The sequence below is a fragment of the Lolium perenne genome, chromosome 5, assembly GCF_019359855.2.
Source record: "Lolium perenne isolate Kyuss_39 chromosome 5, Kyuss_2.0, whole genome shotgun sequence".
Lineage (NCBI taxonomy): Eukaryota > Viridiplantae > Streptophyta > Magnoliopsida > Poales > Poaceae > Lolium > Lolium perenne.
This window is the reverse complement of record NC_067248.2, coordinates 57,320,403-57,347,597: the sequence shown is the minus strand read 5'-3', so window position 1 is coordinate 57,347,597 and position 27,195 is coordinate 57,320,403. Positions and strand designations below refer to the sequence as shown.

The 27,195-nt window shown below is 50.9% G+C and overlaps 2 protein-coding genes across 2 annotated transcripts; both read right to left on the bottom strand.

Moving 5' to 3' along the window:
- Window positions 1-19,446: 19,446 nt before the first annotated feature.
- Window positions 19,447-19,968, bottom strand: LOC127303347 (uncharacterized). The gene has a single exon (XM_051334089.1). The coding sequence runs from the start codon at window positions 19,966-19,968 to the stop codon at window positions 19,447-19,449; it is 522 nt and encodes a 173-aa protein (XP_051190049.1).
- A 6,476-nt stretch (window positions 19,969-26,444) lies between these two features.
- On the bottom strand, window positions 26,445-26,981 carry LOC127303346 (uncharacterized). Its single transcript, XM_051334088.1, has one exon. It carries the CDS (start codon window positions 26,979-26,981, stop codon window positions 26,445-26,447), a length of 537 nt encoding a protein of 178 aa, XP_051190048.1.
- Window positions 26,982-27,195: the final 214 nt, after the last annotated feature.

Genomic DNA, 27,195 nt, shown 5'->3' with positions numbered 1-27,195 from the left:
TCATCTTGTCTCCTTGTGGCGATATCAATATCACCCTGCGCATGTACTCCGCTTTGACCCGTCAAAGTACATTGTCCATGAGCCGGACATATCGGGTGCCGCTGGCGGCTGCGATTGGATCCAATCTGCCATCAAATCTGGGAGGATTTGGGATTTTATTGCCGTTTGGTTGACATAGGTTATGTCGTGAGGTGCTATCTCGATGGCCCATTGGGACACACGACCCGTCGCCTCTGGGTTGGTGAGTATGTTTTTCAACGGTGCCTCGCTTACCACGATGATCGGATGCTCTGTGAAATAGTGGCGCAGTTTGCGAGCTGTCCTCCATACCGCATAGGCTAGCTTCTGGTGGTGAGGGTATCTCTGTTTTGCTGGTGTGAGTACTTCGCTGAGGTAGTAGACTGGTCTCTGCACGCCATGGACTCTTCCTGCTTCTTCTCGTTCGACAACTAGAACGCTGCTGAAGACTTGCACCGTTGCAACGATGTACATGAGCTGTGTTTCCTTTTCATGCGGTGTCACAAGTACTGGAGATGTCGATAAAATCCTCTTTAGATTGTCGAAAGATTCTTGCGCCTCATCGGTCCACTCGAATTTTTCTGACTTTTTCATCAGGTTGTAAAAGGGCAGAGCTTTTTCCCCTAGTTTGGCAATAAATCTGCTGAGTGCTGCCAAACATCCTGCCAATTGATGCACTTGATGCAAATTCTTTTGCGGTTCCATATCGAGAATGGCTTTGATTTTTAAGGGATTTGCCTCTATCCCTCTGGCTGAGATGAAGTACCCGAGTACTTGCCCTCCTGGCACCCCGAAGAAGCATTTCTTCGGGTTCAACTTGATTCTATATCTGTCGAGATTATCGAAAGTTTCCTGCAGATCATCGATGAGCGTGGCAGCGTGCTTTGTCTTCACCACGATATCATCAATGTAAACCTCGATATTTCTTCCAATATGCTCTCCAAGGCAAGCTTGCATACATCGCTGATAAGTTGCTCCTGCATTTTTCAACCCGAAGGTCATGACGTTGTAACAGAAAACGCCATGTGGGGTGATGAATGCGGTCAGCTCCTGGTCCTCCTTTTTGAGCTTGATCTGATTGTACCTGGAGTACGCATCAAGAAAAGAGAGACGATCACATCCCGCTGTGGAGTCGACTATCTGATCGATCCGAGGTAAGGGAAAGTGATCCTTAGGGCAATGTTTGTTGAGACTCGTGTAATCGATACACATGCGAAGAGCGGTTGTGTCTTTCTTCGGTACCATGACTGGATTAGCCACCCACTCGGCGTCCTTGAGCTCCCGAATGAATCCGGCCTTGCGGAGCCGACTGACTTCTTCGCCGATGGCCCTTCTCTTCGGCTCTGAAAACCGGCGCATCGACTGTTGTACTGGCTTGGCTTTTGGGTCAACATTGAGGGCGTGCTCAGCGAGTTCCCTGGGAATACCTGGCATGTCGGATGGTTCCCATGCAAATATCTCCCAGCGCTCACGGAGGAACTCGATGAGCGCGCTTTCCTATGCGACAGTGAGATCTGCCGAAGTATTGACTGTTTTCTTCGGGTCAGAGGGATGCACCTGCTGCTTCTTTGCTTCATTCGCGATGTCGAATTCATCAGATCTTATGTTGCGATTATCCGCTGGTGGCTGTGCGTGGTCTGTAACAACGTCGACTGCGTTAAGTTCTTCCCTTGCCCCAAATTTCGAGGCGATCTTTTGGAAATCTCTGTCGCAACTATCTGAGCGGGAAAAGCTTTCATGGATGGTTAACGCTGTCCCGTTATTGCCTGTCATCTTCAATTTTAGGTACGCGTAGTTGGGGACTGCCATAAACTTGGCAAACGCTAGTCTGAAGAGGATGGCATGGTACTGAGATTCCCAATCGACTACTTCAAATTCGATTTTTTTTTCCTTTCTGAAGTTGCTGGGTGTGCCGAAAACTACGTCCAGTGATATCTTACCTAGGGAGTAAGCGGGTCGAGTCGGTATGATGCCATGGAATCCTGTGTCGGACTCCTTCAGCATGTCGACTGTAAGGCCCATTGCTTTCATCGTGCTGGCAAATAGCAGATTCAAACCACTCCCTCCATCCATGAATACCTTGCTCATGTTATATCCTCCAATCTGTGCTTCAAGAACCAGGGCTGCGTGGCCGGGCCTCGGGACGGCCTTCGGGTGATCTGCCTTGCTAAACGATATACTTTGGTCTGACCAGTCGATATATTCGGGTGTGTCGACCATGGTGACTTCTGCGTACTTCACTTCCCGGGAGAACTTCCTGACTTCTCTCTTCGAAAAACTAGTTTTATGGATCATGTTGACCTATCCGCGGGACTCCGAAAACACCTCGGTTGGTGCGTACTGTTCTCCTCCCGCTGGTACGTATGGCTCAGGCACATATGCTTCTGGCACATATGGTTCTGGCGTATATGGTTCTGGCTGATAACTGTAGGATGACGCTCTTCTCTCCATCGTGTGGACTCTTGCCGTAGCTTCAGCCCTAAGGTCATCGCAGAACTGCCGAATCTCGAGGAACTGCCGACAGTTTCTGACCAAATGACTGGATTTCTCGAGGCAATCCTTTGGATCAATGTAAGAGTGCAGGTAACACGGTGCTTCAAGTTGCTCCGTGGCTGATAGGTAAGGCGTGCGAAGCCGATTCTTGCTCGATTGCGCGTTATGGCACCCTCGCTCGTACTGTCGAGGGCGAGTCGCGATTCGTTCTTCTTCTTCGTGGCGTGAGTCCCTTCGTCTTTTCCTTTGCTCCTCTACGGCGTCAGAGCTGCTTCGGCTGCCCTTTCCGGCGCTTCTGGATAGGGCCGCCAAGGCCGCTGCTGGCGTGATATCTCCTGGAGCCGAAGTTCTTGGGCTTGATGCGTTTGAACTAGGGAGGCGAAGAAACCCTCCGGAATCAATGATGAAGTGAACACCACCGAAAGTAGTATCCATGTTGCCGCGTGATTCTACGGGGATCGAACGTGACGCCTCAGCGTGCGGCACGAACTCGAATGATCCGCAGCGAACCGAACCCCTTCGTTCTGACGGTATTGGTGACTCCAGCGTAAACGCTGCAGACGTGACTGGTACTGCCAATGCCCTGCATTCTGCCGACAGAGTCCCCACAGACGGCGCCAATTGACGAGGGTGTTCCTCGACAATGCCCTCCGATTGGGGCTTAGGGTTGATGGAATCCTGTAGGTTGACACGAGACATCGGTTAACAGACAAGCGGGGAGATCAATTTACCCAGGTTCAGGGCCCTCGATGAGGTAACACCCCTACGTCCTGCCTGTCTGATCTTGATTATGAAAATAATGGGTTACAAAGGGGTGCCGAAGGTTTCGGCTGTGTTCTCGTCGAGAGGCTAAGTGCTACGGCGACCTAGCTTCGGACTTGCGGTGGCTAAAGTTGCTAAGATTGATTGATTGTCCCTCGGCAGTCCCTCTTCTGGCCCTTATATAGGAGGCCAGGTCTCAAGAGATCTACACGAGTACGACTAGGTTTACAAGAGTCCTAGTTCTAAACTTTCCTTGTTCGATTGATCTTCACCTTGGTCTTCAAGAAATCTTCTTCACCACCGACCTAGTGGCCCACCTCACCATTGGTTGTCTTCATGGGCCTCCAGTTGGGCTTTACAGGATAGGGCAATATCAGTTACCCGAAGGGTAATGCCCACGTCACCTGGCATGGGCAGTTAGGGCATCTTGTCAAAGGCACGGGTCCATACTGCGGCCATGAAGAACGGGAGGTCGAAGAGAAACTAGACATCACCCGTCTGCCTGAGAAGGGCTGCCGCTGGCGGAGAAGAAGAACAATGGGGCGTGGGGAAAGAAAGGGGAAGCAATGGCACGGGCACGGGCGCGGGGCTGGCTCGGGCTCCCATTTTGCAACGGTCACCTGGGTAAGCTGTGGGTCCGGCGCGCTAACATGGACAAGTTGTGGGTCCCACGATGATCTGGATAAGTGGAGATGTGTCCACTGCGGGGCACCAACAGCGGCCCCACTTGCCAGCACCAACCGAACGGTCAACTAAATAGGAATCCTCCGTCCAAACTCCTTCTACGGGTTTCAGACAAGGGATTGGGGAAAACTGAGGAAAAACTAAGGAGCTGGGGAAAACTGAGTACAACTAAGGACCCGAGGGCACGGAAATAGAAATCCCTAGTTTACATACCCCTTTTATCCGTGTGGGGGCTCAAACCGGGACAAAAGATGTGGGGCTTAATCTGGGGGAGGCTTATCTAGCGTTGCCTTATCGGGGGGGGGGGGGGGCTTATCTGGGGGAGGGGATTATCTGGAGGCACGCCGCTATATATAGCCCCTCCGGGGAGAGTAGAGAGAGCAGCCCGGGAGCAGAGAGAGCAGCCCGGGAGCAGAGAGAGGAGAGGCAACGACCAGGAAGGAAAGAGCCTCTCCGGCGGAGCTTCTCGAAGATGTCTTAGATGGACGACCGTCTTAGACATCTTCGGAAGCTTCGCCCGAGGGAAATCTTCCCGCCCGGAAGCTGCTAGTATACACCCAACAACTAGTAGCTCAGGGTACAAAAGGAGGGGAGAGCAGAGAGAGCTTCCCAGGAGCTGGTATACACCCAGCGATGGAGACCTAGAAGGAAAGAGCCTCTCCGGTGGAGCTTCTTGAAGATTTCTTAGATGGCCGGCCGTCTTAGACATCTTCGAAAGCTCCGCCCGAGGGAACTCTTCCCGCGAGTAGGACTCCCGCCCGGAAGCTACTAGTATATACCCAACAACAAGTAGCTCAGGGTACAAAAGGAGGGGAGAACAGAGAGAGCTTCCCGGGAGCTGCCATACACCCGACGACAACAACGTAGAAGGAAAGAGCCTCTCTGGCGGAGCTTCTCAAAGATGTCTTAGATGGCTGGTCGTCTTAGACATCTTCGGAAGCTCCGCCCGAGGGAACTCTTCCCGCAAGTAGGACTCCCGCCCGGAAGCTGGTACTATATACCCAACAACCAGTAGCTCAGGGTAAAAGAGGAGGGTTCTCATTATTACATAAATGTAGAGATTGTCTTGGGAACTATTAAGAATACATTATTACATAAAAGGTTTAAATATTGCCAACATCGCCATCTAGTGCTGTGGTTTTCTTCTGCACCGTAGCCATGTAGAATCTTCATCATTTAGCAAGATGCTTGGGTCAATTTTCACCGTGAAGGTTGGAATTTCATGAACTTATTGTAATCTTCTGACATGTTTGTCTTGTCATCCACTCCCACGATGGTTCTTTCCCCGAAAGAACTATGTGGCGCTTTGGCTCCTCGTTTGATGTATTCTTTTGCTGATTTATTTTTCTCGGTTTGCTAGACATGTCCTTCACGTAGAAAACTTGAGCCACATCGTTGGATAGGACGAATGGCTCGTCCATGTATGCAAGATTGTTGAGATCCACTGTTGTCATACCGTACTTATCGTCTACTTGTACCCCGCTGAGCTTCACCCATTTGCACCGAAACAAAGGGACCTTAAAAGTAGGTCCATAGTCAAGTTCCTATATCTCCTCTATGTACCCATAATATGTGGTGGTCTTCCCATTCTCGTATTTTGCATCGAAGCGGACACCACTGTTTTGGTTGGTGCTCTTTTTATCTTGGGCGATCGTGTAAAATGTATTCCCATTTATCTCGTACCCTTGGAATGTACATATGTTCGAAGATGGTAACCTGGCCAACAAGTACAGCTGCTCTCCAACAGTAGTGTTACTCATGAGATGTGTCTGCAACCAACTGCCGAATGTATTCATGTGTTGACGTGTAATCAAGGACTCGGGATGGCCCGGGTTTAGTTCTCGTACAATATTATTGTGTTTCTCGATGTATGGAGCCACCAAGCTAGAATTGTATAGAACTTTGTAGTGTGCTTGATTGAAAGAAAGCTTGTCGATGCACACCGTTGCTTTCCTTCCTAGTGAGCTTTTTCCAGTAAGCCTCCCCTCATACCGAGATTCAGGAACACCAATTGGCTTAAGGTTAGGAAGAAATTCAACACAAAACTCAATGACCTTCTATGTTCCGTAGCCCTTGGAGATGCTTCCTTCTGGCCTAGCACGGTTATGAAAATATTTCTTTAAGACTCCCACGAACCTCTCGAAGGGGAACATATTGTGTAGAAATACAGGACCGAGAATTCTAATCTCATCGACTAGGTGAACTAGGAGGTGCGTCATAATATTGAAGAAGGATGGTGGGAACAACAACTCGAAGCTGACAAGACATTCGACCACATCAAGTTGTAATCCTGACAAACTTTCTGGATCCATTACCTTCTGAGAATTTTCATTGAGGAATGCACATACCTTCACAATGGCTAGTCGAACATTTTCTGGTAGAAGTCCCCTCAATGCAACCGGAAGCAATTGTGTCATAAGCACGTGGCAGTCATGAGACTTTAGGTTCTGGAATTTTTTCTCCTTCATATTTACTATTCCCTTTATATTCGACGAGAAACCATACGGAACCTTGATAATGAATAGGGCTTTAAAAATGTTTTTCTTCTCTTCTTTGGTAAGAGCATAGTTGGCAGGCCCTTGAAACTGCCCTGGATGATTGCCGTCTCATCCTTTATGATGTTGTTGGTCCTCCTGTGCTTCTGATGTATCTTTTGTCTTCCCTTACACGCCCAGGAAACCTAGAATATTCACACAAAGATTCATTGTCGGGTGCATCACGTCAATTCCAGAGCGGACTTCCAGGACTTTCCAATATTCTACTCCGAAAATATAGATTCTTCCTCCACATGGGCGCGTGTCCGTTAACGTCATTTGGAATAGGTCGTCTGCCTGGACCCTTTCCAAAGATTACATATAAATCCTTGACCATCTCAAATACATCAGCACCACTACGGGGGACAAGCTTCAAACGGGGTTCTGCCTCGCCATTGAAATGCTTGCCTTTTTCCTTAAGGCATGCCCGCGTGGAAGAAAGCGGCGATTGTACGGGTACACATTTTTCCTACTTTTTTTTCTCCAAATATTTAATTTTTGTCTCATCTAAACAGTGTGTGCATGCATTGTATCCCTTGTTCGTCTATCCTGAAATGTTACTAAGAGCGGGCCAATCATTGATGGTTACGAATAGCAACGCTCGTAGGTAAAATTCTTGTTCGGTGTGCTCATCCCACACACGTACACCTGGTTCGGCCCACAACTCCAAAAATTCATCAACTAATGGCCTTAGGTACACATCAATTTGTTGCCGGGTTGATTTGGGCCTTGGATAAGCACTGACATCATAATAAACTTCCGCTTCATGCACAACCAAGAAGGAAGGTTGTAGATACATAGAGTCACGGGCCAGGTGCTGTGACTGCAGCTCTGCTCCCCAAAAGGATTCATGCCATCTGTAGTTAGACCAAACCATAAGTTCCTTGCCTCATCTGCAAAATCCGGAAACTCTCTCTCGATGTTTTTCCACTGCCGACCATCAGCGGGGTGCCTCAACATCGCGTCTTTCTTACGTTCTTCCATGTGCCATCACAACAACTTAGCATGCTATTTGTTTCTGAACAAACATTTCAACCGTGGTATTATGGGAGCATACCACATCACCTTCGCAGGAATCCTCTTCCTGGGTGGCTTGCCCTCAACATCACCAGGGTCATCTCTTTTGATCTTATACCACAATGTACCGCATATCGGGCATTTATTCTCATTCTCAATACTTCTCACCGCGGTAGAGGATGCAGTCATTAGGGCATGCATGTATCTTCTGCACATCTAATCCTAGAGGGCAGACAAACTTCTTTGCTTCATACGTACTAGCGGACAATTCGTTATTTCTTGGAAGCCGCTTCTTTAATATTATCAGCAACTTTTCAAATCCCGAGTCAGTCACACCGGCCTCTGCCTTCCATTTCAGCAATTCCAATATGCTACCCAGTTTTTTCTGCCCATCTTCGCAACTTGGGTACAATAACTTTTGGTGGTCCTCTAACATCTTATCGAACTGCAACCTCTCCTTATCTGTGCCGCAGTCTCTCCTTGCATAAAAAATGGCCCGACGAAGATCATCATCACCAGGCTCATCTGGTGGCCGTTCTTCACCCCCTTCTTCTTCATTGTCTTCCATTGCGGTATCACCGTATTCAGGGAACATAGATCAGTAGTTATCATCGTTATCTTCTTCATCGCCGTCTTCCATGATAACCCCTTCTTCTCCCTGCTTGGTCCAAACATTATAGCCGGACATGAATCTGTGCCGAAGCAGGTGGCTCTGAATGTCTCTTGAGCAAGAGTAATCCTTCTCATTCCGACATTTCAGACATGGACAACAAATAAAACCTTCCTTCCCCTTGTTGGCCTCGGCCACAAGTAAGAAAGATTTCACGCCCTCTCTGAAAGCGGGATCGCATCGGTTACCGTACATCTGTGGATGACTCATATGCACCATAAGTACAATTATATATTAAATGCAAATCACCATGCTAAAATTAGTATTGTGTGGTCTATACGAGAAAATATTTGCTAACCTTTTAGGACAAAAAAGAGGAGAAATCTTATTAAATGAACTCAAGTGGCATCGTTCTCACAAACATTTCATCAAATACCTCTTGTGCACAAGAAGAAAAAAAAATCTAGCATAAACCTCCACCTTCCACCACCAAGAAAAAAATGTAGGGAGAAGGGGGGGGGGTGGGGGGTGGGGGTGGGGGGTTGGCTGTATGTATATAGACCGAGATCATTTATCCCGGTTTGAGCCACAAACAGGGACAAAAGGGCTGCCAGCAGACCGCAAAAGGTCTCAGACCCTTTTGTCACGGGCCAAACCTCCAGCAGGGACAAAAGGTCCCTAAAGATTCAGGACAAAAAGCCTCGTCCCCTCCCGCAGGTTTCGGGGCGACGTGGCCTACCCATTTGTCCCGGTTCCAGACTGAGCCGGGACAAAAGCTTGGATGGAAGATCAGTTTTCTACTAGACACATGCTTTCGGTGATTGACCTGGCTAGGAACGTTTGCACCTATTGGTGATTGAGGCCCATGCCATTTATGTAGTTACGGCCCACAGCGTCTGCAAAAAAAAAATGAAAGAATTTGTAATGTCGTTCTGCCAAGGATTCAGTTTCAGACTATGAACAAGGGACTTCCTGCTGTTAACTGTTAGTATTATACAGCAACAACAGTATTTGTGTGAGCCTCAAGAAATCACAACTTCACATAATATTTGTGAGCCCCGTCATTTGTATTGTGTTGTCACCGGAACTGAACCTTTGGGATGGCTATTTATAGACGAGCTTTCTCCTTCATTTTTCACAGTTGTGATTACCTTTGAGAAGAGATTTGGAATGCGTAGATAGATGGGTGAGATGGTGGAGTGAACCAAAGAAAACATGAGAGCCCATCGAAGCTTGCAGAATTTAAACCGCATTTGCCTCCATGTACTCGGAGAAAGCGTTCAGGACTTCTGTTGCAACTTACCCCTTAAATCGGTCAATCCCACCACTCTGAAGAGAGCCCCAAAGCTATCAGGGGTCTTGGGCCATCTACGAAAAGTTTCAAGAACATTGTCATTAAGGGATGTATGGAACCAATTACAATAGACGGGTTGGAGAAGTAAGAAGGTTTTTATAGATAGACCAATTTATGTAAAGTATGGAAACAAGGAAAGCAAAGAGCTTGCAGTAGTAAGAAAGTATTTATAGACTTGGATGTGACTACTTCGGTTGTGTAAAAACATTATGCTATTCGAAAACTAAGTTGCCAACTCTAGATAGATTTGAGGAATGCCAGAAAACTAACCAATCGAATTCGTAAACAGAGTAGGGGAGACCGAAAAGCTAACCATGGTATTACAAAACCAAAAACCCCTACATGAAAAAATGGGGCGCATGTTTGAACTGAAACTTTGCATCCTCAGTACGTGTACGAACATCATATAGCTTGCTATCAAAGTGCTCGGTTCGTTCATCAGCAAGTGAAGGCTGAATATGAGTTGATGCTTTGACCATCTTGATATATTTATAGCTTAATTTATATGGTGTTTTGGCTCATAGGTTTAGATGCACCATATGCAAGCATTTTAAATCTATTTAAAACTGTAAAAAAAATCTGAAAAAACCCCAGTGTGTATTTCCAAACATTGTCTGTTTACATACAAAGTTCAACGGGAAAAAACATTTTATGTGACGCGTTTAAAAGACAAAAAGGAAATGACACATGAATATTTTTTTGGAGCACCGAAAATTGTCTTTTTTTACATATGCCATAAAAATATTCTTTTTGGTAAAAAATTACGTGTGAACATGGAATGTTTTGATTTACACCTCAATTATTTTTGGATTTTTTAATATGGTTTTTAGACAATACATACATCTACACCTATGTGCAACAATGGATTTCCGAATTGGTCATGTTTTAGAGCATCTCCAACAGGCGCTGTAAAATCTGGCACTGTAAAGGCGCGATTCGGCACGCTGTATACTGTTAGCGCGCGTGTTAGCGAATTTGCCCGCGGCAGAGGCGCTATTTTCCAGCGCGCGTTACTGTGCGAAAAACGCACCTCCGACAGAGACGCTATTTTGCAGCGCGCGCGGTATAAAGTGCTAAATCCGACCGTTTTTTGAAAATTTAAATCGAACAAACTATGAAAATTTGAGCGAAAATACGAATATATTATAAAAGTTCGACAATACAATGCGACATATATTAAAAGTTCTACGAGACTACTCGGAGGAGTCCCAGTTGAAGTCCGAGCTGCTCGGAGTCGTGGACGACACCGGCGTTGTCGTCCACTCGAAGGAGGAGGAGGAGGAGACGACGACCGTCGACGGCCCTGCGCCGTTCTTCTTTTCCTCCGCCTTCCTCGCCGCCTTCGCGGCCCTCGCCGCCTTCCTCTTCGCGATCTCGGCGCGGCGCTTCTCGCGGGAAGCTTTTTTTGCCGCCTTCTCCGCCGCCTTCTCCTCCTCCTTCTTCTCTTTCTCCGCGTAGAAGGCCGCCGTGGCGGCGACGTCCTCCGGGAAGCGGCGCGCCCATTCGACGCGGAACGCCTCGTCGCGCTCGGCGATGAGCAGGCGCTGCTCGAGCTCCCGCTGTCGGCGCTGCTCCTCCCGCGTGATCATCGGCGGCGGCGGCGCGAGCATCTCCGCCTTCTCGCGCGTGAACACGTCGTGGAAGTTCATCGCGCGGCGGCTGCGGCCCAGCCGCCACGCGACGGCGTCGTAGGCACGCGCCGCCTCGTGCGCCGTGTCGAAGGTGCCGAGGCGGATCCGCTCCTCGCCGGAGCGGATCTCCGCGTCGAATCGGCCGCTCGGCCGCGCGCGGACGCCGCGGTAGCCGGAGGATGAGCGGCGGCGCGGCGGCATCTTCGCGTCGAGGAGGAACGGCCGGAGGCGGAGCGGCGCGGGAGGGAGAGCGGCGGGGAGAGAGAGGGCGCGGGAGGAAGACGCGTGGGAGGAGTGGCAGGTGGCCGCTTCGCGCGTGTCATCTTTATAGCGCGCGCGGCATCGCACGCGGCAGATTTCCCGCGCGGGATAGCGCGAAAGCGCGCGGGCGGTAAAACTTTTAGCGCGCGCGCCGTTTTCCCGCGTCCGCTGGAGCGGAGCGGCAGCGTCCGCGCGCGGCAAAACGGCGGTTTTTTTGCCGCGCGGGACTTTTAGCGCGTCTGTTGGAGATGCTCTTACTTCCTTTCTTGTTGAACTGAGTGCAACTGTTAGGCCTTTCTGTAAGGTGGTTCCCCACCGCTAAATAGTCGTCATGCTTTATTGTCCACCAAGAACAGTGGATACACTACGGGAACAGTCAAGGTGCCAACGGCCAAATTTTGTGCCGACGGCAATTTATCGGGGCCGTCGGCACAGGTGCCGAACAGGATAGACCACGAAGAAGGTTGTCGGCACAAGAAAGCCGTCAGCACATAAAATCTTGTGCCAACGGCCACCGTCGGCACAGAAAAAGGCCATCGGCATAGGCATGGGATGGCCGTCGGCACAGGTCCTCCACCGTGATGGCGGTAAACAACGGTAGGGGGTGGGCTCTTGTGCAGCCGTCGGCACAATTTGTTTTCCTCCACGCACCCTCCTGGATCGATATCGCCTTTTCAGTTTTGGAAAAAATAAAAAAAATGATAAAAAATTCAAAAAATAAAATTCCTTGGGATGTTCATGTGTTATGTCATCTAGTTGCAAGAGAATTTAACAAAACTCAATTTCAAACATTTTTGCAAAATTGTGTCATTTATCAGTGTATAATATATCAAAATTATCATCGCGAACCCTAGGACCGCCAGCTTTATTCTTTGATGGGGACAAATGTTCCCCCACGGCGCCATCCGCCGCCCAACAACAACGAAGGAGGTTCATAACCTCCACCGCAGTAGGAAACGGCAGGCGCACCAGCGACATATGAGCAACGTGGTGCTCGCCGTCCCCGCAGAACCAGCCATCACCGTAGGGCTGACGAGGTACCTGCAGTAGTCGCGGCCTGCGCGGCCCAAATCAAGCCAGCGCGCTGCCCAGATCGGGCCCACCCAACCAGCCACAGTTTATTGTCGCGTCGCCCAGCATCCGCGGTCCAGACGGTCGCATCCCGTCACCAGCCCATCATCCGTGTCCGTTGTCGAGAGCGCCACCATCGCACACCCATTGGAGCTTCATCTCCGCATGGAGAGGATCAACCCGATGCGCCTCCTAGCCCTCCACCATTGGCGAACGGGCACCGGCGAGGGAAGACATGGAAGGGGGTCTTGTGTTGGGGTTGTTGCCCTTCGGAGTTGCCGCCACGCGGACGGCCCAGGAGGAGGGAAGGGGAGGTGGACTGCCTGGGAGGAGGGAGGAGCACAAACATGATTTTTAGGGTGTGTTTGGTAGTGCGGGTCACCCTCGCATCTCTTTCCCACCAGAGACATGCTGAGCTCGGAGATGTTGAGGTGAGATTTTATCAATGTTTGGTAGCCCGTGTATGTTGAGAGATGTTTCCTTGGAACCTACAACCTAGGGCTGATATAAAATAACAAGAAGATCCATAATTTTACACAGAGATGCCTGCACACAAAAAAGAAAAAAACAATATGGTCCTTGAAATCAGGTCAACCGCATCCATTATTGGCATGAGTGCTCGCCATGGCCGCGACTGCACGTGGTAGGCCATGGTCGCGCGAGGAGGCGTCCGTGGCGGCGCTGGTCTCGGTCGCGGCAGCGTGAATTGGCGGCGCTGGTCTCGGCCGTGGGAGCACGAATAGGCGGCGTTGTAGCGGTAGCGCTTGGTCTCGGCCGTGGCGGCTCGAGTAAACCGTGGTCGACCGTACCTGCCACTGAGGTGGAGCTTGGGCTCGAGTAATGGCGCGTGGGGCCGAGGTAGAGCTTGGGCGTGTCGGGCTAAGGTGGGTCTCGAGTGTGTCGGGCCGAGGCAGAGCTCGGGCGCGTCGGGCCGTGGCTGGTCGAGCTCGCAGGCGGCACCTCGTACCCATGGTGCTCCAGACGGAGGAGTCGCCGGCGCGTCCAGGCGTCGAGGAGGAGGTTGCGGGCGTGTAGAGGGAGGAAGAGGCGGTGGCGCTCCAGGAGGAGGGCAGTAGCAGGTAGCGGGAGCGAGAGGAGGATAGCGGGAAATGAGGACAGGGTGTGGAGCAGCAGCCTGCTACAGTCTATTGCGGGGTCATCCGGGAGAGACTTTTTTGGTTTGAACTCCGCAGTGCTGAGTCCGACCAACCTAGCCTAACTAGCAACAAATAGTCGTCACTTCAGCTAGAGTGGGTTGGAAATATCTAAGATCACCTGGGCTACCAAACACATCCATAGAATTAAAACTTCCAAGGGAAACTATTTCAAAGCAATGAGTTCACGTTATTTAGTCCGGCTAAACTTTCTACTTGTAACAGCATGCACAAAAGTAGCGACTAGCTAAAAAGTATGAGGAGTATGAGTTTCATAAAAAAGAACAATGTAAAAGAAAATTCACAACTTCAGAATTTCCTAGGGCTTCTTCTCAAGAAAAACGTCAGTAAGAACAGTCTTGGACTCGAGCGAAGCTCTCAAAATTTCCAAACCTTCCTTGTATGCGAGCTGCACGTGCTTCTCCTGGAGGGCGCCGAGGTCCTTCACCGCAAACGTGTTGAGCAGCGCGATGCTGGAGACGGCGGACGTGGGCGTCACCGTGAGGTCGTCCAGCACCGTGTACCTCACGACGCCCCGCACGAGCGACTTCGTGCGGAAAGGGAGGAAACTCGCCTTGGAGGCGGCGGCGGGCGGCGGCGCGGTGGTGGGGCCAAGGAGCACGGCCTTGGCCACGGCGGACTCGAGGTACGCCCTGTCGAGCTTCTCGACGCTGGCGTAGAGGCTGCGGGTGCTGCCACCCAAGCCAACCGGGCGCTCCTTCCCGAGCAGCTTGATCGCGGTGCCAATGGGAAGAGCGAGGATGGAGAAGAGGTAGTCGACGACATCCTTGTTGGCCTCCGCGAACAGCACGCGGCGACGTGTCGACCAGGAGCTTCATGCTCAGCGCCGTCATCGAGATCGGTCGGCGGCGCGGCGGCGTGCGGTGCGGTCGATTGTACGCGTAGCACCCTTTGGTGATTGAGGCCCATGCCTTTATATAGTTACGGCCCACCGCGTCTGCGAAAAATGAAAGAATTTGTAATGTCGTTCTGCCAAGGATTCAGTTTCAGGCTATGAACAAGGGACTTCCTTCTGTTATTATACAACAACAGCAGTGTTTGTGTGAGCCTCAAGAAATCACAACTTCACATAGTATTTGTGAGCCCCGTCATTTGTATTGCGCTGTCACCGGAACTAAACCTTTGGGTTGGCTATTTATAGACGAGCTTTCTCCTTCATTTTTCGCCACTGTGATTACCTTTGAGAAGAGATTTGGAATGCGTAGATAAATGGGTGAGATGGTGGAGTGAACCAAAGAAAACACGAGAGCCTATCGAACCTTGCAGAATTTAAACCACATTTGCTTCCATATACTCGGAGAAAGCGTCCGGGACTTGGGTTGCAACTTACCCCTTAAATCAGTTAATCCCACCACTCTGAAGAGAGCCCCAAAGCGATCAGGTGTCATGGGTGAGGCCCTCGCGCACCACAACGGCCATCTACGAAAAGTTCCAAGAACACTGTCATTAAGGGGGATGTATGGAAGCAATTAAAATAGACGGGTTGGAGAAGTAAGAAGGTTTTTATAGATAGACCAATTTATGTAAAGTATGGAAACAAGGAAACCAAAGAGCTTGCAGTAGTAAGAAAGTATTTATAGACTTGGATGTGACTACTTCGGTTGTGTAACATTATGCTATTCGAAGACTAAGTTGCCAAATCTAGATAGATTGGAGGTATGCCAGAAAACTAACCAATCGAATTCGTAAACTGAGTAGAGGAGACCGAAAAGCTAGCCATGGTATTGCAAAACCAACACTGAGTACCCTACATGAAAAAAACGGGGCGCATATGTTTGAACTGAAACTTTGCATCCTCAGTACGTGTACGAAGATCATATAGCTTGCTATCAAAGTGATCGGTTCGTTCATCATCAAGTAAGGCTGAATATGAGTTAATGCTTTGACCATCTTGATATATTTATAGCTTAATTTATTTGGATATGGTGTTTTGGCTCATACGTTTAGATGCACCATATGCAAAATGCATTTTAAATCTATTTAAAATTGCAAAAAAATCTGAAAAAAACCCAGTGTGTATTTCCAAACATTGTCTGTTTACATACAAAGTTCAACGGGAAAAAGACATTTTATGTGACGCGTTTAAAAGGCAAACAGGAAATGACACATGAATAGTTTTTTTGGAGCACCGAAAATTGCTTTTTCACATATGCCATAAAAATATTCTTTTTGGTAAAAATTTACGTGTGAACATGGAATGTTTTGATTTACACCTCTATTACTTTTGGATTTTTTAATATGGTTTTTAGACAATACGTACATTTACACCTATGTGCAACAATGGATTTCCGAATTGGTCATGTTTTAGTGCCTTTCTTGTTGAACTGAGTGCAACTGTTTTTTTTGAGCCACAGCTCAGCGCGACCAGGACACGAAATCACGTATAGACCCGGCTCCCTGAAAACCCTAGGCCCCCACACCCCGCTCCCCCTCCTCCGCCGCCGCCAGAGGTCCCGCCGGGCAAAGCCCGGGCGGTGACGGCGGCGGCGGGGCCTCTCCCTCGCACGGTGGCGGCTTCTTCTTCCGGCGGCGGCGGTGCGGGACACGGCGGCGCTCCGGCGGCGAGGTGCTGCGGTAGGCCGGCGTTCGGCGCATCTCGGGTCGGCGGCGGAGCTGCTCTCCCCTGCGAGGGAGGCGTCCCCTGTGGCGGCGGCCGGGATCTCAGGGCCCGCCGTGGCTGCAGGCCGGCGCGTGGACGCCTGTAGGCGTCGGCTGCTGGGCACCATGGAGGTGTCGGCGGCCGGCCGGGCGGCGGCGGGCTGGAGCCTCACCCTCCAGTCCCTGTTCTTCATGCGGTGAGACGGAGGTCAGCACCTCCCTCTCCAACGACGGCAGCGTCGCTTCTGGACGGCGGTGTGGCCAAAAGGCGGCTCCTTGCGGCGCTTCTTCGACGGGCTTGGGTTTGGCGGCAGGACCGGGGAGAAATCCCTGCGTAAGCTGGCGACGGCGACGCCCGCGGGCGCCGTCACCTCGTTGGAGGCGTCGCCATGGTGTTGCTCGCTCTTCCCCGCTTCGGACATCGGGGGAAACCTTGATCCGGTCTTCGGATCGGGCGGCGGCGGCACGGCTGTGTCGTTTTCCTTCTTGGAGGCGTCGCCTAGATGGTTCGGGAGCCCTCTGTGCGCCATTTGGAGCCGGTGGTGGCCACCGCTCAGAGCTTGGGCTTCCGGGGCGCTATGTACACCGTCGGCGGCTCTTCTTCGTGGTCGACGCCTCCTTCGATCTGGTTCAACCCCGCCGTTCACTCGCCGTTCCTGGGCACTTTTGGGTGGGCGGTGCGTTGGCTTGTGCCATCTTGAAGTTGGAGTTGGCTTCCCGGAGTTCCTTTCTTCGGTCGTGACGCGGCCCAGTAGCTTAGTGTATCGTCTCCTCTGGACGGTGCAAGGCGTGTTTGTCGTTCGGTTGTTGTGGGTTGTGTTGTAATCCGTGTGGCGTCGTGTTTGTATCGGGTTGCCTTCGTTGGCGTTGTTCGGCCGTCTTGGCCTCTTCTTCTATGAAACTTGATGCACCTTCCAGGGTGTATCCTTGAAAGTGCAACTGTTAGGCCTTTCTGTAAGGTGGTACCCCGCCGCTAAGCAGTCATCATGCTTTATTGTCCACCAAGAACAATGGATACACTACAGTCAAGGTGCCGACAGCCAAATTCTGCGCCGACGGCAATTTATTGGGGTTGTCGGTACAGGTCCCGAACAGGACAGGCCACGAAGAAGGTTGTCGGCACAAGATAGCCGTTGGCACAGAAAAAGGCTGCCGGCATAGGCATGGGCTGGCCGTCAGCACAGGTCCTCCACCGCGACGGCGACAAAACAGCGTTAGGGGGTAGGCTCTGTGCCGACGGCAAATTTTCCTCCACGCACACCCCTCCCCCCGGATCGATATCGCCTTTTCAGTTTTGGAAAAAATAAAAAAAATGATAAATTTTTTTTAAAATAAAATCCTTTGAGATGTCCATATGTTATGTCATCTATTTGCAAGAGAATTTAACAAAACTCAATTTCAACCATTTTTGCAAAATTGTGTCATTTATCGGTAAAACGGCTTTTCTGGTTGCATACGTCGAAAAAAATGTATAATATATCAAAATTATCATCGGGAACCCTAGGACCGCCAGCTTTATTCTTTGATGGGGACAAATGTGCCCCCATGCCGCCATCCGCCTCCCAACAACAACGAAGGAGGTTCATAACCTCCACCGCGGTAGGAAACGGCAGGCGCACCAGCGATATGTGAGCAACGTGGTGCTCGCCGTCCCTGCACAACCAGCCATCACCCTAGGGCCGATGAGGTACATGCAGTAGTCGCGGCCCAGATCAAGCCAGTGCGTTGCCTAGATCGGGCCCACCCAAACAATCACAGTTTATTGTTGCGTCGTCGCGCATCCGTGGTCCAGGCCGCCGCATCCTGTCACCATCCCATCGTCCGTGTCCGTTGTCGAGAGTGCCACCACCGCACACCCATCGGAGCTTCATCTCCGCATGGAGAGGATCCACCTGATGCGCCTCCTAGCCCTCCACCATTGGCGAACGGCCACCGGTGGTGGCAACGGCTAGGGAAGACATGGAAGGGAGGTCTTCTGTTGGGGTTGTTGCCCTTCGAAGTCGCCGCCAAGCGGATGACCCGGGAGGAGGGAAGGGGTGGTGGACTGCCCGGGAGGAGCACAAACATGTTTTTAGGGTGTGTTTGGTAGTGCGGGTCACCCTCACATCTCTTTCCCACCAGAGACATGCTGAGCTCGGAGACGTTGAGGTGAGATTTTGTCAATGTTTGGTAGCCCGTGTATGTTGAGAGATGTTTCCTTGCAATCCACAACCTAGGGCTGATATAAAATAACAAGAAGATCCAAAATTTTACATAGAGGTCCCTGCACACAAAAAGAAAAAGCAATCTGGTCCTTGAAATCACTTCAACCGCATCCATTCTTGGCCTGAGTGCTCGTCATGGCCTCGAGTGCACGTGGTAGGCCATGGTCGCGCGAGGAGGCGTCCGTGGCAGTGCTGGTCTCGGTCGCGGCGGTGCGAATAGGCGGCGTTGGTCTCGGCCGCGGGAGCATGAATAGGCGGCGCTGTAGCTGTGGCGCTTGGTCTCGCCCGTGGCGGCTAGAGTAAACCGTGGTCGACCGTACCTGCCACTGAGGTGGAGCTCGTGCGCGAGTAATGGCGAGTGGGGCCGAGGCAGAGCTTGGACGCGTCAGGCTGAGGGGGGTCTCGAGAGCGTCGGGCCGAGGCAGAGCTCGGGCGCGTCGGGCCGTGGTTGGTCGAGCTCGCAGGCGGCGCCTCGTCCCCATGGTGCTCCAGACGGAGGGGTCGCCGGCGCGTCCATGGGTGGAGGAGGAGGAGGTTGCGGGTTTGTAGAGGGGGGTAGGAGGCGGTGGCGCTCCAGGAGGAGGGCCGTCGTAGGTAGCGGGAGCGAGAGGAGGATAGGGGAAATGAGGACAGTAGGTGGGGGTCTGGGGGGCGTGGAGCTACAGTCTATTGCGGGGTGAGCTCAGTCTAGAAGACCTGCGAATCTCGATTCGAGCTTCTTATCCGGGAAAGACTTTTTTGGTTTGAGCTCCACAGTGCCGAGTCCGACCAACCTAGCCTAACAAACAACAAATAGTCACTTCAGCTAGATTGGGCTGGAAATATCTAAGGTCACCCGGGCTACCAAACACATCCATAAAATTAAAACTTCCAAGGGAAACTATTTCAAAGCAATGAGTACACGTTAATTAACCCGGCTAAACTTTTCTACTTGTAACAGCATGCACAAAAGTAGCGACTAGCTAAAAAGTATGAGGAGTATGAGTTTCATAAAAAAGAACAATGTAAAAGAAAATTCACAACTTCAGAATTTCCTAGGGCTTCTCAAGAAAAACGTCAGTAAGAACAGTCTTAGACTCGAGCGAAGCTCTCAAAATTTCCAAACCCTCCTTGTATGCGAGCTGCACGTGCTTCTCCTGGAGGGCGCCGAGGTCCTTCACCGCAAACGTGTTGAGCAGGGCGATGCTGGACACGGCGGACGTGGGCGTCACCGTGAGGTCGTCCAGCACCGTGTACGTCACCACGCCCCGCACGAGCGACTTGGTGCGGAAAGGGAGGGAACTCGCCTTGGAAGCGGCGGCGGGCGGCGGCGCGGTGGTGGGCCCAAGGAGCACGGCCTTGGCCGCGGCGGATTCGAGGTATCTCTTGTCGAGCTTCTCGACGCTCGCGTAGAGGCTGCAGGTGCTGCCACCCAAGCCACCCGGCCGCTCCTTCCCGAGCAGCTTGATCGCGGTTCCGATGGGCAGAGCGAGGATGGAGAACAGGTAGTCGACGACGTCCTTGTTGGCCTCCGCGAACAGCACGCGGCGCGCCGACGTGTCGACAAGGAGCTTCATGCTCAGCGCCGCCGATCGATCTCGGCGTGCGGTGCGGTCGATTGTACGCGAGTGGCCTGGTTAGGAGCGTACCACCTTTTGGTGATTGAGGCCCATGCCATTTATATACTTACGGCCCACCGCGACTGCAAAAAAAATCAAAGAATTTCTAATGGAGCCGTTTGGTAGTCTGCATTAAAGTTGGTAGATGGTATGAGGTGAGAAAGATTTTTTTTCGTGGGCAATCAAACAACATGGTCCTTAACTGCCTCCACAACACGAACCTTAAAGCAGTCGAAAAGAGTCTCGAGCCAGACTCCATGTCCACGCCCGAATCGGACGTTTCTCCAAGATCAGGCCCGTTGCAAACGAAACCGTGTGAAGATTCCCTTGATTTTTAATGCCAGGTTGTTGGGTTCTCACATGGCAGCCTCACATGCATGTAAGACGCAGCCACAATCAAACAACCAGCCCAAAATATTTTCACAGCTCAGAAATTTAAAGAGAAGGCCCTTGGCCCAGCTTTATAAATAAAACGACGACACAGCAACATCATTCGATACAACTGACACACCACATAAGACTAGATAGCTACCCAAGTACATAGGCAGCACACCGATTCCCCTGGATCCTAGAAGACTAAGCATAGAGACATAGAAGTAGCCCAACAGCCAACATACATAACCCTGAAGCGGGGCGAATAGATAGTCTGATAGATAGCAAGTAGAAGCTCAGGTCCTAGCTCTTGCATGTAGCCTCCTGACCTCGCGCAGCACCTCGTCCAGCAGCGCCCTGTCCCTCGGTCTGACCAACACCCTCCAGCACTGCATGTGTCGTGACATATGAAAGAGAGCATCAGCAGGGTGCCCAATCAAAGTCCCTTCAATAGTAAACTTGTTACGTATATTCCATAAAGCCCAGCATTGAGCCGCAAACGTAAACCATGCTATCCTACGAAGGGGGCCCGGTAACCCTTGCGCGAGCGCAATGAAATCCCCAGCCCCTGCTGGATTCCAAGAAGTACCCAGGAGCTCCCTCGCTCCTGCCCACATAAACCTTGCCAACTGACATGCAAAGAAGATGTGGTTGCAATCCTCTGGTTCCCCACAGAGGCTGCAAAGGCCATTAGAGGGGCCTCGCCGTCTAGCCACCTGATCGCTAGAGGGAAGTCTACTCCGGATAAGCTGCCAGAGGAAGACTTTAATCCTGGGAGGCACTCGAGTCCGCCAAAACTCCTTGAAGTGAGTGACTGTTGCCCCTTGCGTCAGTCCAAAGTACACCGACTTGGTGGAGAAGGTGCTAGATGGTTCCAAGGATCATGACACCTCATTCGGCAAGTCCGAAACCGGGAGCGCCTGAACCTCACGGCATAGGTTGTCCCACTCAACCCTCTCAGCTAAGCTAAACTGCCGTCTAAAGCGCAAGCGCCATTCCCCCGGCGTTCCCTCCATGGTTCTCGCCGCGTGCACTGTAACAAAAGGTTGGTCGCAGCAGCTAAAGATCCGCGGGAAGCGAGCCGACAGAGGTCCCGACCCTATCCACCAGTCCAGCCAAAAATAGGTGCGCAGCCCATCATTGACTTTGTGTTTGGCTCCTAATTTGAAACGCCACTTGATCTTTTGTAAGGCATTCCAGAATTGGGAGCCCTTGGTGGGGACGGCTCGCGAGAAAAGGTCCCTACCCAGCAGATATTTCGCGTTAATTAGGTCCGCCCAAAGACCCGTATCGCCTTGGTAGATCTTCCAGATCCACTTAAGCATAAGGGCGATGTTCATGAGCCTGGTGTTCAGGATCCCCAAACCCCCAAAAGCCTTAGGCTTGCACACCGAGGCCCAATCCACCAAGTGGTACTTCCTCTTGTCCCCCACTCCTTCCCAAAAGAAGCGGCACCTATGTTTGTCCATGGCACTGTGAGTGGTGTCATGGAGCAAGTATATGCCCATCGCAAACAAAGGTAGGCTCGAGAGACAAGAGTTGGTAAGCTCCAGCCTCCCAGCCGAGGACATGAAGAGACCTTGCCATGGGTCAACCCTATGACCCACCTTGTCGGGGAGGAAGCCCCAGTCAGCCACCCGAAGAGGGGCATCGCTCACCGGCAAGCCGAGGTATCGCATGGGGAACTTTCCCAAGCGGCAATTGAGTAAATTCGCCAGGCGAGACCTCTCTCCCTCAGTGACCCCTGTCACCATAACCTCGCTCTTGTCAAAGTTTATCTTCAAACCCGACATGTTCTCAAAACAGAGAAGGAGGAGTTTGAGGTTCGCGATCCCCAAATCGGAAGGCTCAATAAGAACCAAAGTGTCATCTGCATATTGGAGATGAGTCACACCCCCGGAATAAGGTGCGGAACAACCCCCGCGGATGTGTCCAGCCTCCCTAGCCCTTGCCAGCATGGCCGCCAGCGCATCGACCAAGAAGTCCAGGATACACCAAACAAAGTGGAAACTACGTCTTTTGCACCGTTTCCAACAGGCCAGGCTCTACTGAGCAAAAAACGTGCGTTGTTTCAGAGCCGGGCTGCACGGAAACATCAACCAAACGCGCCCAATGTCGTTCTGCCAAGGATTCAGTTTCAGACTACAGAACAAGGGACTTCCTTATGTTATTATACAACAACAACAGCAGTATTTGTGTGAGCCTCAAAAAATCACAACTTCACATAGTATTTGTGAGCCCCGTCATTTGTATTGCGCTGTCACCAGAACTGAACCTTTGGGTTGGCTATTTATAGACGAGCTTTCTCCTTCATTTTTCGCCACTATGATTACATTTGAGGAGATTTGGAATGCCTAGATATATAGATGGGTGAGATGGTGGAGTGAGCCAAAGAAAACACGAGAGCCCATGGAAGCTTGCAGAATTTAAACCACATTTGCTTTCATGTACTCGGAGAAAGCGTTCGGGACCTTCGTTGCAACTTACCCCTTAAATCGGTCAATCCCATCACTCTGAAGAGAGTCCCACAACGATCAGGTGTCATGTGTGAGGCCCTCGCGCGCCACAACGGCCATCTACGAAAAGTTTCAAGAACACTGTCATTAAGTTGAGCCTCTGTCTCGGATAAGATTAGTGCGACCCACATCCAAATACCTCGGTCAAATTATTATGTTTATTATTATTATATATGAGCCCGCTGGTGGTAGAATCCTTCTGTCTCACGAGCAAAACAGGCAAGTAAGCTAAGTTTGGATCTGATAAGGTTGAGTTTAAGCCAAAGTAAGGAATGAATGGAGAAGTACTATCAGGCTCTATAAGTAAGGAAATATCTCTATCCGGTTATTTGTAAAGGGGATGTATGGAAGCAATTAAAATAGACGGGCTGGAGAAGTAAGAAGGTTTTTATAGATAGACCAATTTATGTAAAGTATGGAAACAAGGAAACCAAAGAGCTTGCAGTAGTAAGAAAGTATTTATAGATTTGGATGTGAGTACTTCGGTTGTGTAAAAACATTATGCTATTCGAAGACTAAGTTGCCAAATCTAGATAGATTGGAGGTATGCCAGAAAACTAACCAATCGAATTCGTAAACTGAGTAGGGGAGACCGAAAAGCTAGCCATGGTATTGCAAAACCAACACTGAGTACCCTACATGAAAAAAACGGGGCGCATATGTTTGAACTGAAACTTTGCATCCTCAGTACGTGTACGAAGATAATATAGCTTGCTATCAAAGTGCTCGGTTCGTTCATCATCAAGTGATGGCTGAATATGAGTTGATGCCTTTCACCATCTTGATATATTTATAGCTTAATTTGTTCGGATATGGTGTTTTGGCTCATAGGTTTAGATGCACCATATGCAAAATGCATTTTAAATCTATTTAAAATTGCAAAAAAATATGAAAAAACCCAGTGTGTATTTCCAAAAATTGTCTGTTTACATACAAAGTTCAACGGGAAAAAGACATTTTATGTGACGTGTTTAAAAGACAAACAGGAAATGACACATGAATAGTTTTTTTTGGAGCACCGAAAATTGTTTTTTTCACATGCCATAAAAATATTATTTTTGGTATAAATTTACGTGTGAACATGGAATGTTTTGATTTACACCTCAATTACTTTTGGATTTTTTAATATGGTTTTTAGACAATACGTACATCTACACCTATGCGCAGCAATGGATTTTCGAATTGGTCATGTTTTACTGTCTTTCTTGTTGAACTGAGTGCAACTGTTAGGCCTTTCTGTAAGATGGTCCTGGTCCCCCACCGCTAAATAGTCGTCATGCTTTATTGTCCACCAAGAACAATGGATACACTACGGGAACAGTCAAGGTGCCGAAGGCCAAATTCTGTGCCGACGGCAATTTATCAGGGTCGTCGGCACAGATTCCGAACAGGACATGCCACGAAGAAGGCTGTCGGCACAAGTAAGCCGTCGGCACTATAAATCTTGTGCCGATGGTCACCGTCGGCACAGAAAAATGTCGTCGGCATAGGCATGGGCTGGCCGTCGGCACAGGTCCTCCACCGTGACGGCGGTAAAACGGCGTTAGGGGGTAGGCTCTGTGCCGACGGCTTTGTTTATTTTCCTCACGCACCCCTCGGGATCGATATCGCATTTTCAGTTTTGGAAAAAATAAAAGAAAATGATTAAAAAAATAAAAAAATCCTTTGAGATGTCCATGTGTTATGTCATCTAGTTGCAAGAAAATTTAACAAAACTCAATTTCAACCATTTTTAAATCATTTATCGGTAAAACGGCTTTTCTGGTTGCATACGACGTCGAAAAAATGTATAATACATCAAAATTATCATCGGGAACCCTAGGACCGTCAGCTTTATTCTTCGATGGGGACAAATGTGCCCCCATGCCGCCATCCGCCGCCCAACAACGAAGAAGGAGGTTCATAACCTCCACCGCAGTAGGAAACGGCAGGCGCACCAGCGACATATGAGCAACGTGGTGCTCGCCGTCCCCGCACAACCCCCTAGGCCCAACGAGGTACCTGCAGTAGTCGCGGCCTACGCGGCCCAGATCAAGCCAGCGCGCTGCCTAGATCGGCCCCACCCAAATAGCACAATTTATTGTTGCGTCGCCGCGCATCCGCGGTCCAGACTGCCGCATCCGGTCACCAGCCCATTGCCCGTGCCGTTGCTGAGAGCGCCACCACCGCACACCCATCGGAGCTTCATCTGCGCATGGAGAGGATCCACCCGATGCACCTCCTAGCCCTCCGCCATTGGCGAACGGGCACAGGCGATGGCAGCGGCTAGGGAAGACATGGAAGGGAGGTCTTGTGTTGGGGTTGTTGCCCTTCGGAGTCGCCACCACGCGGACGACCCGGGAGGAGGGAAGGGGAGGTGGACTGCCCGGGAGGAGTGAGGAGCACAAACATGTTTTTAGGGTGTGTTTGGTAGTGCGGGTCACCCTCACATCTCTTTCCCACCAGAGACATGCTGAGCTTGCAGACGTTGAGGTGAGATTTTGTCAATGTTTGGTAGCCCGTGTATGTTGAGAGATGTTTCCTTGGAATCTACAACCTAGGACTGATATAAAATAACAAGAAGATCCAAAATTTTACACAGAGGTCCCTGCACACAAAAAGAAAAAGCAATCTGGTCCTTGAAATCAGGTGAACCGCATCCATTCTTGGCCCGAGTGCTCGCCATGGCCGCGAGTGCACGTGGTAGTCCATGGTCGCGCGAGGAGGCGTCCATGGCGGTGCTGGTCTCGGTCGCGGCACCGCGAATAGGCGGCGCTGGTCTCGGTCGCGGGAGCACGAATAGGCGGCGATGTAGCAGTGCCGCTTGGTCTCGCCCGTGGCGGCTCGAGTAAACCGTGGTCGACCTTACACCTGCCACTGATGTGCAGCTCGGGCGCGAGTAATGGCGCGTGGGGCCGGGGCGGAGCTTAGGCGCGTCAGGCTGAGGGGGGTCTCGAGTACGTCGGGCCGAGGCAGAGCTCGGGCGCGTCGGGCCGTGGCTGGTCGAGCTCGCAGGCGGCGCCTCGTCCCCATGGTGCTCCAGACGAAGGGGTTGCCGGCGCGTGCATGCGTGGAGGAGGAGGTTGCGGTCGTGTAGAGGAAGGAGGAGGCGGTGGCGCTCCAGGAGGAGGACCGTAGCAGGTAGCGGGAGCGACAGGAGGATAGGGGAAAATGAGGACAGTAGGTGGGGGTCTTGGGAGGCGTGGAGCAGCAACAGTCTATTGTGGGGTGAGCTCAATCTAGAAGACCTGCGAATCTCGATTGAGGAGCTTTTTTGGTTTGAGCTCCACAGTGCCGAGTCCGACCAACCTAGCCTAACAAACAATAAATAGTCACTTCAGCTAGATTGGGCTGGAAATATCTAAAGTCACCCGGGCTACCAAACACATCCATAGAATTAAAACTTCCAAGGGAAACTATTTCAAAGCAATGAGTTCACGTTATTTAACCCGGCTAAACTTTCTACTTGTAACAGCATGCACAAAAGTAGCGACTAGCTAAAAAGTATGAGGGGTATGAGTTTCATAAAAGAACAATGTAAAAGAAAATTCACAACTTCAGAATTTCCTAGGGCTTCTCAAGAAAAACATCCGTAAGAACAGTCTTGGACTCGAGCGAAGCTCTCAAAATTTCCAAACCTTCCTTGTAAGCGAGCTGCACGTGCTTCTCCTGGAGGGCGCCGAGGTCCTTCACAGCAAACGTGTTGAGAAGCCCGACGCTGGAGACGGCGGACGGGGGCGTCACCGTGAGGTCGTCCAGCACCGTGTACCTCACGACGCCCCGCACGAGCGACTTCGTGCGGAAAGGGAGGGAACTCGCCTTGGAAGCGGCGGCGGCCGGCGGCGCGGTGGTGGGCCCAAGGAGCACGGCCTTGGCCGCGGCGGGTTCGAGGTATCTCTTGTCGAGCTTCTCGACGCTCGCGTAGAGGCTGCAGGTGCTGCCACCCAAGGCACCCGGCCGCTCCTTCCCGAGCAGCTTGATCGCGGTTCCGATGGGCAGAGCGAGGATGGAGAAGAGGTAGTCGACGACGTCCTTGTTGGCCTCCGCGAACAGCACGCGGCGCGCCGCCGTGTCGACGAGGAGCTTCATGCTCAGCGCGGTCATCGAGATCGGTCGGCGGCGCGGCGGCGTGCGGTCGATTGTACGCGTAGCACCCTTTGGTGATTGAGGCCCATGCCTTTATATAGTTACGGCCCACCGCGTCTGCGAAAAATGAAAGAATTTGTAATGTCGTTCTGCCAAGGATTCAGTTTCAGGCTATGAACAAGGGACTTCCTTCTGTTATTATACAACAACAGCAGTGTTTGTGTGAGCCTCA